At 41.3% G+C, this 16,012-nt stretch overlaps 1 protein-coding gene across 1 annotated transcript in view; it reads left to right on the top strand.

Annotated features, from left to right (window-relative positions):
- The window catches only part of MTHFD2L (methylenetetrahydrofolate dehydrogenase (NADP+ dependent) 2 like), a 255,601-nt gene that overhangs the window by 200,587 nt on the left and 39,002 nt on the right, over window positions 1-16,012 (top strand). Inside the window, exons 6-7 of the mRNA XM_069230293.1 lie at window positions 1,509-1,601; window positions 11,602-11,727. Coding sequence (XP_069086394.1) covers window positions 1,509-1,601; window positions 11,602-11,727 — 219 coding nt within the window. The remainder of the gene's footprint in view (window positions 1-1,508; window positions 1,602-11,601; window positions 11,728-16,012) is intronic.

Genomic DNA, 16,012 nt, shown 5'->3' with positions numbered 1-16,012 from the left:
TTTACATGTAAGAAAAGGGAAGGTTTAGGCCTGGCAAGTGATTATACTTGCCAAGTCGAATTTACAGTTTAAAACTGCACACACAGACACTGCAGTGGCAGGTCTGAGACATGATTACAGAGCTACTTATGTGGGTGGCACAACCAGTGCAGCAGGCCCACCATTGGAATTTGATTTAGAGGTCCTGGGGACCTCTAGTGCACTGTCCTAGTGACTTACTAGTGAACCAAGCATGCCAATCATGGAAAGTCAGTTATACAAACATTTTACATAGGAGTAGTGGTAAAGTGCCCAGAGTAACCAAAACGGCAAAAACAGTGTCCAGCATACATCAATAACCTGGAAAACAGAGGCAAAAAGTTAGGGGAGACCACACCAAAGATGCCAAGTCTAACAATATTGATATATTTATTTATTACATTCCTTAGGCAGAGATAACACTTAATAAACTTAATATTATATCCTAATGCTTTCCTATGAAATTCCCAACCCTGCTCCAGTGAAAATAGCTTTGAGAGGTTATTCACATTAAAGATATATTTAACATTACACTTTACATGTCCTACTTTTAAATACCATGGGCAGTGAGGCCTACTTAGGTGTGAGTGATAAACATGTAAAAGGAGGGCTTTAGACCTTTCAAAAGGGGTTATTTTGACAAGTAGAATTTACAGTGTAAACCTGCACAACCAGGCTACTGGTTGCAGGTCTTCAGTCATGTTTGCATTGTTACTACAGTGGGTGGCACAAGTACTACAGCCTACTAGTGGCATTTAACTTACCGGTCCATGGTTCACTTTGGACTTCATATTCTAGGGACTGGGGGTAAGTTAAACATGTCAGTTAGGAGTATATCACTTTCACCATGTAAAGGAGGAGCACTATCACTTTACCAATAGTTATAAGGGGTAAAGTGCACAGTGTTCTATAGCCAGCAAAATAGGGTTCAGCAAAAATAATTTGGGGTGACTCTGCAGAAACAGCAAATTTCCAACAGATATCAGCCTATATTTTCCCATACTATTATTTCCTGGATTCTGATTTTAAGGTGGAAGCACAGGTAAGGCAAATGGGGCTTGAATTTCACAATACCTTATATACTGCTGGAGTGTTTTTATAAGACACACATGTATGGAATATCAAGTTCATGAACAGGAAAGCTTACTCAATGGCAAGCATAGTTTTACCCTGTTGACATTGATTCATCTGCAAGTCAGCTATTTGTTTCATAGAATGGTGACACATGCTATCTCTTTATTTATCGATTAGTATAACACTTGTAATGGCAGTAAGAGGAGGGAGGTTTATGCAGTCTTTGTGTCAGCACCACAATAACTAGAATTGAGATCTTGGTCATCCAAAAGTTTCACAGGTTTTGATCTTTGGAGTCTGCCGTGACCCCAGTAAAGTCAAAGAGGACAGTTCATTAATAAGGTATAGTAAGAAGTTTGTGCTTTTCTTTTCTCTGTAGCAATATATGATTTATTTTTGCACTTTTGCACTTTCAGGGGATGCCACAGTGACAGTGACACACAGATTTACTCCGAAGGAGCAACTGAAGATCCATACCCAGCTTGCTGATATTATTATCGTAGCCGCTGGTAAATGTACTCTTTGTTTGTTAAATTTGACAAATTCCAGAGCAGTGACTTTGCCTGTGTTTACCATTGTTTTATTAACCACTCTCCAGTTTAACCTGATGTACTACTTGCACCACTACACACATGATATAGTTAGTAAAGCATAGGTTAAAGACATTTGAAGCAGTCTCATTTGTTCTGAAAATGCTAAAAGAGAAATGACAAAATGTTCAGATCAGCAGATATTAGTATAAATAGTGTTGTTCCTTTTCCAGCTTTTTTTTTAGTTCTAGATCTATACAGCTTTCGCTGTGTTGCAGAGCTTATCCCATACCATCAGTACACAAAAGAACTATGCCTCATTTCCCTTAGCCATTAGTTGATGTCATTCACACGTTGACCAGACCACAGTCATAAGGCATCCAATCATGAGTAGAACCTCGAACGTAAATCACAGGGCCTCATTTATAGTTTGAAGGGAAGTGAAAATCCACAAATTTCTGAAACAAGACCTAACTATAAGGTAGAATCCAGCTACAAACTTTAAAATAGGCCCTCAATCTTGATACAAGGATTTTTTACTTTTTAGTGACCTGACGTTTGCATTTGTAGAGCAAAATCCTCATAAAGAGTGAGTGGTGCATAACAAAGAAGCTCATCCCCTGCGGCACATTCACAACCTCCTTCACATGACCCTCCTAGGAACAGCTGCGCCTCTCCAAGGAAGATAAGGCAAGGAAGCTAGAGGCATTTCCACACCCCTCTACCATGGGCGTCCTTAAGGGCAGCATGACTTGTGCCCTCAGGCACTGGATGTTGCCCATGTTGTACTTACATCACATGGGTGTGCTTACAGTGCTATAATCACTGAGACTTTGAAGAGACCCGCAGCAAGCTGTAGGTTTCCAACATGTCCAAGACGCTGTCCAACAACCAGCTGCACCTGTCCAGCCTACCATTATAGCAAGCCCATCCAGTGCTTATCAACAGCATCACAGAGACCACCAAGCTTAAAGCTCTTGCAGCCCCTTAGGGCCACCCTTACTGTGCATGTCCTATGTGAACATTAAAAAAACTCCCCATCTGGCTTCCAGTGACAACTACGTCACTTGGCAGAGCATTGGAGCAGGAGGTGATGCTTCTTGTAATAATGGCAGCAATTCTTGCTGTAATGTGGGCACCACTGGCATAAAGTTCTCCCCTACAAAGTAGAATAAGTCTGAACCTGGCATAATGGTGCCAGCATATTAGAATATTGAGGACACAGTGGCATAATGATATGCTGTCATGCTGATACCTTCTCGCTAATGGTGGACCTTTGAACGAAGGTGTCTGCCTCAATAACGTTCCTGGAATCATGGTGGCAGTTGTTGGCATATTGTGTGTATCCATTATCATGTACTAGCAGTGATAGCCAGGTAAAGCTGTGGGTGGTAGTTTGTAAAGCTATTTAGTGGGTTTAGGAACAGATTTCCCTTGCATCTTAATCTGTTGATAGCAAGACTTTTCCAAGACTCTGTAAATATTTCAAACATGCCCAGTGGTCTTTCGACATACCTGTCCATACGCTCATTCACCTATTCATTCATCTCTGTACTCATCCATGTAGCCCTTCACTCTTCAGTGTATAAAGGAATAAAAATAACTCACCAAACGTTAAGCTCTTTAACTTATACAAAATGCTAGACCTATTGGCTTCTCAATATTTGTCTGAGCAGGAAGTCGACACTAAGCATTGTATTTTGTCTTTAAAAAATATCCGTGTTCCAATCTTTTTTCCTAATCGTGATCCTAATACTCATTAACATTGATTAAACAAAGTAACATACTTAAAAATACTCAACTTCTTCAGAAACACAACCTATTATAGGTATGATCAACCAGTTCTTTTACACTGCACACATATTCTAGATTTTCAAGCTCTGCAGTTTACATTTTTAACTATTTATCGTTCTCCAGTGTTGGATCTTTCATAGATTCACATGCTTGAATCATTCCCCATTGTTGAGGTGGGAATCCCACAGTAAAATTAGTAAAATTACAAAGCAATGCTGTATTATTCATAGACTGCAAGAAACACCAACTTGTTCGGAATGCAGAAGGTTCCTACAATGATTGCACTTACTGCCTACATCTCTCTCATATGGTGGAGGGCTGTAAAATCTGTTGCACCTTCTCCTCAACAACCTAGAAGGACATAGAGGATAGGTTAATAATCCGCTTTTAATAAAAATAAAGCCAAGGAAACCTCTGCTTCTGGAAACAAGAGTGGGATTACCTCAGGATCTGAGAATGCTCATAAAAGAGAACGCTCAGAGAGCTGTGTCAAGACGTTGTGCTGAAAAAGGAGCCACCAAAGAAGATATTAAAGAAATCTTATTAGAAGCCTTCCAGAGAACAAAGCCCATCCTCTGGAGCTTCCTTCAAGAAAATAGGAGCATGTGCCTTCAGAGAACCTGCCAGGATTAGAACCTCTGACTCAATTAATAAACGTATCTTTTATCTTTGCTAAATCTTTGTCGGAGCCTGCAACAGTGCTTTTGCTGACGTCAGAGGAACTGTTGACAAATTTCTCACCAACGAAACCAGGTTATCTTCATCAGCTACAGAAATTATGATGACGACCGCCACAGCAGTGACACAACCTCCTTGTTGATGGCCCCTTTGTTGATGATTCCTTTCATATGACTGTCAACGGAGGCTCTGACAAAAAAAAAAAACATTAACAGCATTGTCACTAAAACTGCAGAAAATCACATTATTCACAGAAAACAGCATTCCTGTGCCATTAATGCCAGAACATACCTCACTAAGCAAGGTCGCACCTCTGATGCCAAGTCATCTACTTGATATTTAATATTCCGATGATGAAGGGCTACTTTTAGTCCGATAGATTTTCACATTAAATATCAAGAGGAAGAAGAGTATTTGTAAGTTAAATACTCATTTCTGTCACTGCTGACACTCAAGAAACAAGCAACAAAGTAAGACTTATTGAATACTTCGAGGAATTTGAGCCCCACGAGGAAGAATTGCAGTATCTTTAGTGTTAGAAATGGGGTATTTGGTTGGCAGTCAGGTTACCCCCTGTCCAAGCAAGGGCCCTCACCCCCTTGGTAGCTTGGCACGAGCAGTAGGCTTAACTTCAGAGTGCTAGGTGTAAAGTATTTGTACCAACACACACAGTTTAACTTAATGAAAACACTACAAAATGACACAACACAGGTTTAGAAAAATAGGAAATATTTATCAAAACAAAACAAGACCAAAACAACAAAAAATCCAACATACACAAGTCAAGTTATTGATTAAAAAGCAAAAAGAGTCTTAAATCCTTGAGAAAACAGGTAAAACACTGTTAGCATAGAAAAGTACCTTGGTAGCGTCAAAATAACAAGCACAGGCGAGTGTGCGTCGAAAAAAGTAAGCAGTGTGTCGATTTCTCACCCGCAAACAAGTTTGTGTGTCATTTCTCCTTCTCCAGACGGGCTGGCGTGCGTTGTTTTTCCTCCCCGCAGGGGAGTGATGCGTCGATCCGGGCAGCACTTGCGCCCGGGGCAGGTGTTTCATCGGTTTTCCGTGCCCATCAAGGTTTGCTTTGAAAATCCTGCCGCACGGTCTCAGGTAAACCGCGCAATGTGGGTTGCGACTTTAACAGCCTCTGTCAGTGGGTGTGAGCGTCGTTCTTACAGTGTTGATTTTCCAGCTGCGATGCCAGTGGAGAGTCGATTTCTGCCACAAAGCCAGCGGTGCATCGTTTTTCCACCACATCTCAGAAGGTGCATCAAATTTTTTCCTGCACGGTGGTCTGTGTGTGGATTTTCAGTCTTGTTCTTCCAGCTTTTCCTTCCACTCAGTGGGCACCACTTGGCAGGGTAGGAGTCTCAGCATGCTCCAGGTGCTGGCAGAGAGACGTCTTTGCTGTCCCTGAGACTTCAACAACAGGAGGCAAGCTCTATCTCAAGCCCTTGGAGATTTCTTCACAAGACGGAAAGCAACACAAAGTCCAGACTTTGTGCTCTTGCACAGGCAGAAGCAGCAACTGTAGGGTGGCTCTACATGGCACAATCTCAGGCAGGGCAGCACTCCTCCTCAGCTCTTCAGATCTTCTCCAGGCAGAGGTTCTTCTTGATGTCCAGAAGTGATCTAAAGTCTGTGGTTTTGGGTGCCCTTCTTGTACCCATTTTGCCCTTTGAAGTAGACTTACTTCAAAGGAAAGTCTCTCTTGTTTGTGAAATACTGCCTTGCCCAGGCCGTGCCCCAGACACACACCAGGGGGCTGAAGACTGCATTGTGTGAGGGCAGGCACAGCCCTTTCAGGTGTAAGTGACCACTCCTCCCCTCCCTCCTAGCACAGATGGCTCATCGGGAAATGCAGATGACACCCCAGCCCCCTTTGTGTCACTGTCTAGAGAGAGGTGCAAACAGCCCAACTGTCAAACTGACCCAGACACGGAATCCACAAACAAGCAGAGTCACAGAAATGGTTTAAGCAAGAAAATGCCCACTTTCTAAAAGTACCATTTTCAAACACACAATCTTAAAACTAACTATACTAAAAGATGTATTTTACAATTGTGAGCTCAGAGACACCAAACTCCACATGTCTATCCGCTGCCAAAGGGAATCCACACTTTAATCATATTTAAAGGTAGCCCCCATGTTAACCTATGAGAGGGACAGGCCTTGCAAGGGTGAAAAACGAATTTAGCAGTATTTCACTGACAGGACATACAAGACACATTACTATATGTCCTACCTTAACCATACACTGCATCCTGCCCTTGCGGCTACCTAGGGCCTACCTTAGGGGTGCCTTACATGTAAGAAAAGGGAAGGTTTAGGTCTGGCAAGTGAGTATACTTGCCAAGTCGAATTTACAGTTTAAAACTGCACACACAGACACTGCAGTGGCAGGTCTGAGACATGATTACAGAGCTACTTATGTGGGTGGCACAACCAGTGCTGCAGGCCCACTAGTAGCATTTGTTTTACAGGCCCTGAGCACCTCTAGTGGACTTTACTAGGGCCTTACTAGTAAATCAAATATGCCAATTATGGATAAACCAATTAACCATACAATTTACACAGAGAGCATATGCACTTTAGCACTGGTTAGCAGTGGTAAAGTGCTCAGAGCTCAAAAGCCAACAGCAACAGCTCAGAAAAAATAGGAGGCAGGAGGCAAAAAGATTGGGGATGACCCTGCATAAGCAAAAAAATCCAACATTTAGGAATTGATGTCAGTTACAAGAATTTTGGTTAAAGATTGAAGACTTATGTTGGTTGATTACCATAAAAGATTCCCAGAGCCTTCAAAAACACAATCACCAAAGTAACCATCTTTGATATCTTATATGCCAGTTGTGCAGGCAAGACCACATACTCCACAAACTATTACATTGTTTCCAAGTCCAAGGTCACAACAACAATCTCAAACCCCTCCATAAAGGCCTACATAACCTACAGCAGATGATGATGTCTATTCTGATAATGATCGGCAAGAAGAGTACAAAAGAGATGATCAGGATGTGGGTACAGAGTGGGATGACTATTTGACACCTTTATCTCCACCAGCTTCACCTCAACCAGCGCACTCACCACCAGACGACATGGGAGCCTTCCATGCTCTTTTAAAAGAAGTGTATAAGGGGTTTGATTTACCATTCCCAGTCAAAACTATCTGACTGTTTCTTCTATGACTTCAAAGAGCCCTCTTGCAAACCTGTACAAAAAAACCTTCAGAAAGTGACTTCATTTGGAATGAAGGCATAAAAGTGATTAAAACTTTGGTGACAGAGTCTGCAGTTGTTTCTCACCTGCACCAAAAGTATAAGGTTGTGGATGACTCACCTGACTGTCTAATATGTGATCCTAGCCGATTCCATAGCAATGCAAGCTGCCCAAAGAAGATCACAGAATCCTATCCGTACTCTGCTGTACTCCTCAGATTAGAGAAGGAAGATGTTTGTACAATATCGGTTAGAGATTCTTTGCCGTGGCAGCAACTACCATGAGAGTTGTTATGACAGAATGATGTTGTTTGATATTAATACATACATTGACCTTCTGCCAAAAGGTAATGGAGCGAAGGTCAAAAACATCCTGCATGAGTGTGAATGGCCTTCATCTGAGATGATAGACTGTGCCATGGATACAGCATCTACTTGATTCAGACTGCTAGCTGGTACAGCGATACTCCAGAGGCAAGGTTGGCTGAAGTCATCATCTTTCAGACCTGCGGTCCAGAGTAAGATATTGGACAAGCCCTATATAATGGAGAGGCTCTATTTGGCAAGCATGGAGATGAGGTTCGCCAATCAATCAAGACTGACACTGCACATCAAAGGTCACTCAGTATCCTTCAGAGAGTCACCAGAGGGCTAGGAGGCCTGGGCAATTTACATTCAAAGAAGAATATCAGGGTTACAAATATAAACCCTGTGAATTCCCTTGCAAGCCTAACAGCAGCAATCCACACAGCAGCAGTACAGGGCTCTGCCACCAGTTTTTTACACAAAGTAATCCGCTGAGAAAGCAAGGGCCTGAGAATAAGGACTCTGTCAGAAGGCAGTGACATGACAAAGGTGCTGGCCATAATATCTTTTTCAAGCACTGTTGGAGGTCTAATCACCAATTAACACATAAGGTGGGGGAGTTCGACTACTAGACCTTATATCATCCAGTCACAGTTTGGACTTAATCCAAAGGCCTCCTCATATACTTCCTCAGTGGATATTCCATTTCCTCATTTGTCTGTTACAATTGGATATTATAACCAGAATAAACAAGGGACCTATAGCAATAATACCCAATGCCCAGAAAAATATTTGTTTGTAGTTCTGTGGAGAATGAAGGCCATTCTTAGATCAGTGAAAACTAAATAAGTATCTCTGGAAACTATCATTTTGCATGGTCGCTCCCCAATGCATCCTCCAATGTCTGAATCATGGAGGTTATGTGAAATCATTGGATCTCCAAGACGCATGCTTTCATATCCCACTACACCCAAAACACTGCAAGTATTTAAGATTCAAAGTGGCTGCCACCATTACCACTTCAAGATTCTTCCATTTGACCCAAAGTCACCCCCTCATATTTTCTCACAATGTCTCACTCTAGTTGCCACAGCTCTAGGAAAGAAATGTCACCGGATCGTTCCATATCTTGACAAGTGGCTGGTGTAATCTCTTTCTAGTCATTCACTCAAAAGATCAACCAAAGCCTTACTCACAATGGACACAGATCTTTCCTCCAGCCATCCAGAAAAATCAAGAACAATAATATCTCTTTGAACCATTATGGACACTACGAAAAACTAAGTATACTCGACAAATGTAGGTCATATCAAACTAATAGACCTGGCAAACAGACTGTCACCTTCAGTGTGCCTGTTCAGGTCACTGTTAGGGGTGATCTCATTAGTTGCAGCTTACGAGTGAGACATCTGCAAGAGGAGCTGGGGAACCACTGGATCCAAACAAAGGGTCAATTTGACGGTAGAGTGAACATCACTCTGAGAATGAAAGATGCTCTACCATTATGGAGTCAAAAAGCAGATCTTTCAATGGGGCTAGCATTTCTAGCCCACGTTTCATAGTTGGTGATGATAACAGATGCTTTCCTGGAAAGGCGGGGGGTCTTTTACAAGATCTAGAAATCAGCCAAAAGTGGGCTGTGCAAGAATTTAAGCTTGTATATCAGTTTTCTAGAACTGAAAGGTGTTGCATTTGGTCTTCAGCCTTTTCTCCCAAGGATAAGAGACTCCTCTGTGCTGGTGCACACATACAACATGACAATAATGCATTATATAACAAGCAAGGAGGCACAAAATCTCTACCATTGTTGCAAGAAGCTCAGCAACTTGGGAATGGATGGTGCACTAGCACATCTTACTAACAGTGCAGCATACACCTGCCTCCACAATCAGTGGGCAGATTGACTGAGCAGGATGACAAAGAAATGCCATGAATGGGAATCAAATCAGCAATTTCTAAACAACAGGTTTAGCAGTTGAGCAAACCAAAGTTGGATCTATTTGCGACCATACAGAACTAGAAATGCCAGGGGTCATGGGTTTTTAACAGCATGGTCAAGGATCTTTGCCTATGCCAGTAGTTCTCAACCTTATGCCTTCTGTGGTCTCCCATTTTATCATTACTTGAACCTGGAGACCCCCACTGAATCATAATTGGAATGTGGGGACCCCCCACCCCCAAATAATTGGAACGCAGGGATACCGGCCTAAACATTTTTGATGATTTGAACCACAAAACCATACACATAAAATACAGAAACATGAATTTATCAATAGACATGCACAAATAACACTTTTTAAAAAATGTGCAGACAAATATAAATAAAAACAACAAACAGAAATTAATATGCAAAATCAAAGGAGAAACTTGATGAATTGTCCTTTTCAGAAAATATAATGAATTGTTCTTTTCGGAAACTCATCCACATTTTAATGAGAATGCCATGGTCTGAATCACCCTAAACGTGCCTGAACCATCAGCAACAATAGAGAAGGTTTTGGCTCATGTTCCGTGCACCAGAGCCAATCTTATATCTACATTTCCCAACCTGGAAGATGTTCTCATAGAAATAGCAAAGTGCTTGCCAAAACCGAAGTCTTCCACAATTGCTTTGAAAGCCATTGACAATAAAGTTAGCGTACTGTCTGAATGAACTAGGTGCATTTCTTTACAGCCACTGATAGAATATTATTTTGTTCTATCCACACTTGGCAATTGTAAGGGCTTTTTTCTGTTTTTTCACTCGTTGTCAAGTTCTACCAAAGCTCTGTTGTCACTAATGGTAGGCACATTGTGTTGTAGAGCTTTCAGGCTGCAAACATAAAATGTGGAGTGAAAGATCCAAATTTTAAATGGTTATTAAGCGCCTTAACCAGGGGATTAATTTACATCTTGGAAGGAAGAAATGATAAGACCAATACACCACGATGGTCCACAAAGGGGTACAGGATAATTATGCAAACTGTGCAAGGAAAAGTAAAGAAAAAAAATAACTATAGTGTACCACTTAATCGGTCAGGCTGAAAACTCAGAGGACAAACAGCAAGAATTACAAAATCCAGGCTTCTGGGTAGTAGAAACAAGGGACTGTAGGGAACGTAGAACACAATGAAAAACTAGAATGAATACATAATAACATTCCAGTCTTAAATTAGCGTTCCTGTCATGCTTGTTGTGGTCATGCCTCATAGATGTGTGTAGCAATTTTGAAAGGGGAAAGCATGGATTTGTAAAAGCTGGTTTGCCATTTTACTTTGGATGTTCAAAATCCTTCCATGCCACAATATAGTGGCCCTAGCATATTTCTTTCTGCGAAGCTGAAAGTGCACCAGCAGTTTCCAGGAGGGTGCACAAATACTTCCTACCCTTGGCCGACCGAACTTCAATTTTCCATGGAGGGGGGCTGGGTTTCAAAGCAGATAGGAGTCTGTCTGTGTTCTTCATCTTTTCAAGACATTAAGAGATGAAATTCTAATTTTTTAAAAGCAGAGACTATTCAGCCTTCCTATGTCGGACATTTATTTGAAGCATTTCAGAAATCATTTGTGAGTGAAGTTACTGTACATCGTTTCTCCATGCTAAAAATACGTTATACACCAATAAACTAGACATTAATTTTAAGTTCTAAGAATATTTGTGTTTTGATATGTGTATGAGTTTCATCCATGCTATATTTGTTAAATTATATTAATGTTAATTTCCAGAGAAAAATATTGGGACAGATTGTATTACACCACAGAAGATAATTGAAATATATTTGTATAAAATGTATTTGATGCACACCAGTGTCAGAGTTCAGGAGGAATCGAATTGAATAAGATCAAATGAGTACTGTGCACTTGGATTATGCTCCAAATGACTAATCTAGCCATCTCTTGAATATACAGCAACAAGGCTATCTATTTGTAATGAAACATATAGTTTACACTCGTGGGCTACTACGGTAATGCTTATGTATATTTATATTTTGTTTCCATTTTTAGGAATCCCAAATTTTATCACTGGTGACATGGTAAAAGAAGGTGTAGTTGTTATTGATGTGGGTATTAACCATATTGATGACCCAACAACGGGAAAGACACGATTAGTAGGAGATGTGGACTTTGAAGGTAAGCACGTAATTTTAGCATAGCAGGTTGTGTGGTTACTAATGATTATCATTATTTAAAATTGATTCACAGTGATACATCATATCAGTTATTTCTACCTTGCACTACCCAGAACAAAACAACTTTCAAAAACGGCCACACTGTGTAGTAGAGAGAACTGTAACACCACTGGTGACTGGAAGTTGGAATTGGCCAAGTGTAGAAAGATAAGGCATATGTGTCAGAAGAGAGGCAGAAACATTGCACTCCCTCCCTTGCAGAATGCCTGAAGAGTGCTGATTTGTTTAAATTTATGTAGTCTTGCTTGCAAATTTCTACCTCGTGTACAACACATTTCATCGATGTTATATGTTAATTTAGAATTATTTTAATGCAATGCAATTCATTAACTATATTAATTGTAAAAATCCAATATCACTTTTGTTTGTCAGTAAGTCGCTTCAATGCTTGTAAACACCCTTATCTGGACCTGTGCCTAAGAGTCCAGAGACATGTTAGTATTCAAATAGACACTTCTGTAAAAAGTAGTAATCACTTGCTCCAAACCAGTACCCTTAATGCATGCCAAGCCTCTTTACTGAGTCCCTGAAAACCAAGCTATACCTGGCTAATAAGCCCTGATTAGAGCGAAACCGGTCTTAAGTTGCATGTGTTCAAGTTCATAGAGGGCTTGGCTTTGAGTTCGAGCTGGACTGTCCCCATGGAAGCAGGGTCTATACTGGTTTACATATAGCTGGATCCGAACTGAGGTGCCATGGTGTGCAAACTGATGATGGACTGGAATGTAGACCGAGTAATCACCAGTGACTGAGAACGATTCAAGCATACCATCCATCATTATTTTGAATACTCTAGTAAGTCTTTTTACCAGTCATCCTCAGTGGTGGCTGGCAGTGAAATAAATAAAAGGGGTGCAAAAAACTACAACATACACACATAACATAACATACACACATAACATACACACATAATATAACATACACGCATAACATACATAACATACACACATAACATGCACACAAATATAAATATAAAAAAACACTTACTTTACTTGATGTCCTGCAGCACGTCCTCGGAGCGTGAAGCACACAGCCAACTCCCTAATTCAAATGAGACTGGCTGGAGTGGGCCAGCTTCATGCTCCAAAAGGCACTGTACCCCTATGCCTTTTCTGCAACCCAGCTGTCCAAGACAACCAGTTTGGAAAGATTTGAAATGCGCATGTTGGTTTGGAAGCAGCAAGGAAGCCGGCCAAACCATCATACGCACTTCAGTCAAAGGGGCCACTACTCACTTTTGCCAATTATTGGCAGCAGTGGCGCAACGGCCCCTCCTTGCCCTGGCACTTTGTTTGCTGGCAGGAATTGTCAAAAATAAAATAGTAATAAAATCATTTTTATTACCATTTTACGTGTTTTACGCTTTCTGCACAGCAGTGCAGGGGGACGAGGCTGGTCATCTACAAGTTTGTTAGTTTTTCACATGAATACCATTTGATGTTAAACAACCCGAACCAATATCATGCATGCCATTTCAAGAAGTTATAGAAATGTGATGTAAATGCTCCTATCCCCTGTGGTGTTTCCACAAATATTGGTTTAACATATATTACTGTGATCGTTTCAGATGTATTGGTTTAACACATATGGACATCCACCATTGATAAACAGCTGCAATAAAAACAAAATTGCTCTTGTAAAACCAATTTCACTTTCTAGTGTTTAAAAGTTTCATTACACATATCTTAAATAAAGCTTCCCCATAAGTGATCATTCATGAACGGAAAGTCTTTCAAACTACCACGGCCCAAGTGTGTGGATTATTTCACTGTACTGACTGCTGTGAGTGGCATGAATGCCGTCACCAGCAAAACTGCCACTTTCTTGCCACTGAAGCCTCTCTCTCTCTTGTACGTGGCAGGAAAAACCCTTCAGTTTCTCCCTCCTTTCTGAAAGGCCTAACTAAACAATTGTCAATCCATTCACCTACAAATGATAATACTCCAAAAGTTGCTGCTCAACTCAGTCTACTCTGCTCAATCTAACCTACTCTGCATAAATCATTCATTAACGCAAATTTTTAATTTCTCATATATTATATGGTAGCCCACATCTTACGTTTGGAATATGTATAGCATGTTTGTGCAAGTACGCCTGAGGAAACGAGCACAACTTGATGTTATTATGCTGTTACTATTCTGTTTAAACAACTTAAACTCTCAATGTCGTATTAACTCACATATCATTGTTAGGATATCTGAACTTCGCTACAAATTGGTTATTTTTCGACTCACTTACACCTTATGTGTTAATACAGATAGAACAATGTCAACATACTTTGACATATACACAACCATTATGCATCCGAGTCTCTTCTCTAAAAATGGATATAATAGAAAAAATAAATTCATGAAAAATAAGTACAGACCAGTAATTCTGCTTATATAGTACACATTTGTAGGCATAATTTGACCTAAACAAAGGCACACCAATTTAGTGATGGTTTCAACTTGTGCATTTTAATAAAATCAATTAGGTTCTTGACCACTTTCTTGATGAAACATTTAATTTTAACCATAAGGCCTCTTGGTGCCAGTGTATTTAAATGTTTTATCCATTAGTATCCACTAGTATGCTTTCTGCTCTGCCAGGTTTTCTGTATCCCCACCTCTACTTCTAAAACGTAACACTAAAATATTGTTTCACTAGTATTCCAGAACAGATTGATGATACAGGAGTTAATAAGTATTAGAATTACATAAATTACAAACACATTATTACAAAGCCATCAATTACAAAGACAAATATTTATAACTACATTAATTACAAAGACATAGTTACACAGGCACTTGAAAACAATGTGTCTTTGAAAGATGTGAGGAGTATGTACAATCTACTCAACAACAACAATATAACCAAGGTAGCAGAGAAAGGAAGCGCTATAGTGCTGACCGATATTACATGTAAGAATTGTGATTATTATTTGTTTTGGGTGTGAGACTTGTGCAAGATATAGGTACATAATAGGTCCAAAATGTCCCCTTACTGGGAACCAACCCCCCCATTGTAGCACTTGACTCTCTCAGGATAGCAGAGCAGGCCAAGGCCTACTCTGAGGAGGTGGTGTAATCTAGAAACCACCTTTTACTGGCACGCAATAACAACACTCAATAAATGATTCTACAGTCAGTTCTTTTTCTCTAGAATAAGAAAAGTACATTTAATACACACAATTTACTAAATACAGTGCATTAATTTGCAAATATATACATCAGCCCATCAGGCAGTTAGAAATAACTTGGTGACACGTTGAAAACACATTTGACCGCTAAAAGGTCATGACCCTCAAAATCACAGTACACCCCCCACGCACACAATCAATCAATCAATCACTGCATTTGTAAAGCACGCTACATACCCGCGAGGGTCTCAAGGCGCTGGGGAGAAGGGGTGCTACTGGTCGAAGAGCCAGGTCTTGAGGAGTCTTCTGAAGGCCAGCAGGTCCTGGGTCTGTCGTAGGATGGTGGGGAGAGTGTTCCAGGTCTTGGCGGCTAGGTAGGAGAAGGATCTGCCGCCGGCGGTGGTTTTTCGGATGCGGGGGACTGTGGCAAGGGCGAAGTTGGCTGAGCGGAGGTTTCGGGTGGGGGTGTAGAAGCTGAGTCGGTTGTTGAGGTAGGTGGGTCCGGTGTTGTGCAGTGCTTTGTGTGCGTGGATGAGGAGCTTGAAGGTGATCCTTTTGTTGACGGGGAGCCAGTGCAGGCCTCTCAGGTGGAGTGTGATGTGGCTGGGGACATCGAGGATGAGTTGGGCCGAGGCGTTCTGGATGCATTGGAGTCGTCTCAGGAGCTTGTTTGTAATTCCTGAGTAGAGGGCGTTCCCGTAGTCAAGTCTGTTGGTGATGAGGGCCTGGGTAACGGTTTTTCTCATGTCAAGGGGGATCCATTTGAAGATCCTGCGGAGCATACGGAGGGTGTTGAAGCAGGATGCGGAGATGGCGTTGACTTGCCTGGTCATGGAGAGAGTGGAGTCGAGGATGACCCCCAGGTTGCGTGCGTGGTCCGTGGGTTCCGGGGCTGTGCCTAGTGACGTGGGCCACCAAGAGTCGTCCCAGGCTGATGGGGTGGGTCAGAGAATGAGGACCTCTGTCTTGTCTGAGTTCATCTTCAGTCTGCTGTCCTTCATCCAGTCGGCTACGGCCTTCATTCTTCGGTGGAGGTTAGCTTTGGCGGTGTGGGGATCTTCGGTGAGGGATATGATCAGCTGGGTGTCGTCGGCGTGGGAGATGA

Source organism: Pleurodeles waltl, chromosome 1_1, assembly GCF_031143425.1.
Source record: "Pleurodeles waltl isolate 20211129_DDA chromosome 1_1, aPleWal1.hap1.20221129, whole genome shotgun sequence".
Taxonomy (NCBI): domain Eukaryota; kingdom Metazoa; phylum Chordata; class Amphibia; order Caudata; family Salamandridae; genus Pleurodeles; species Pleurodeles waltl.
Note: the sequence above shows the minus strand (reverse complement) of the source record. Positions and strands in the feature narration are given on the sequence as shown.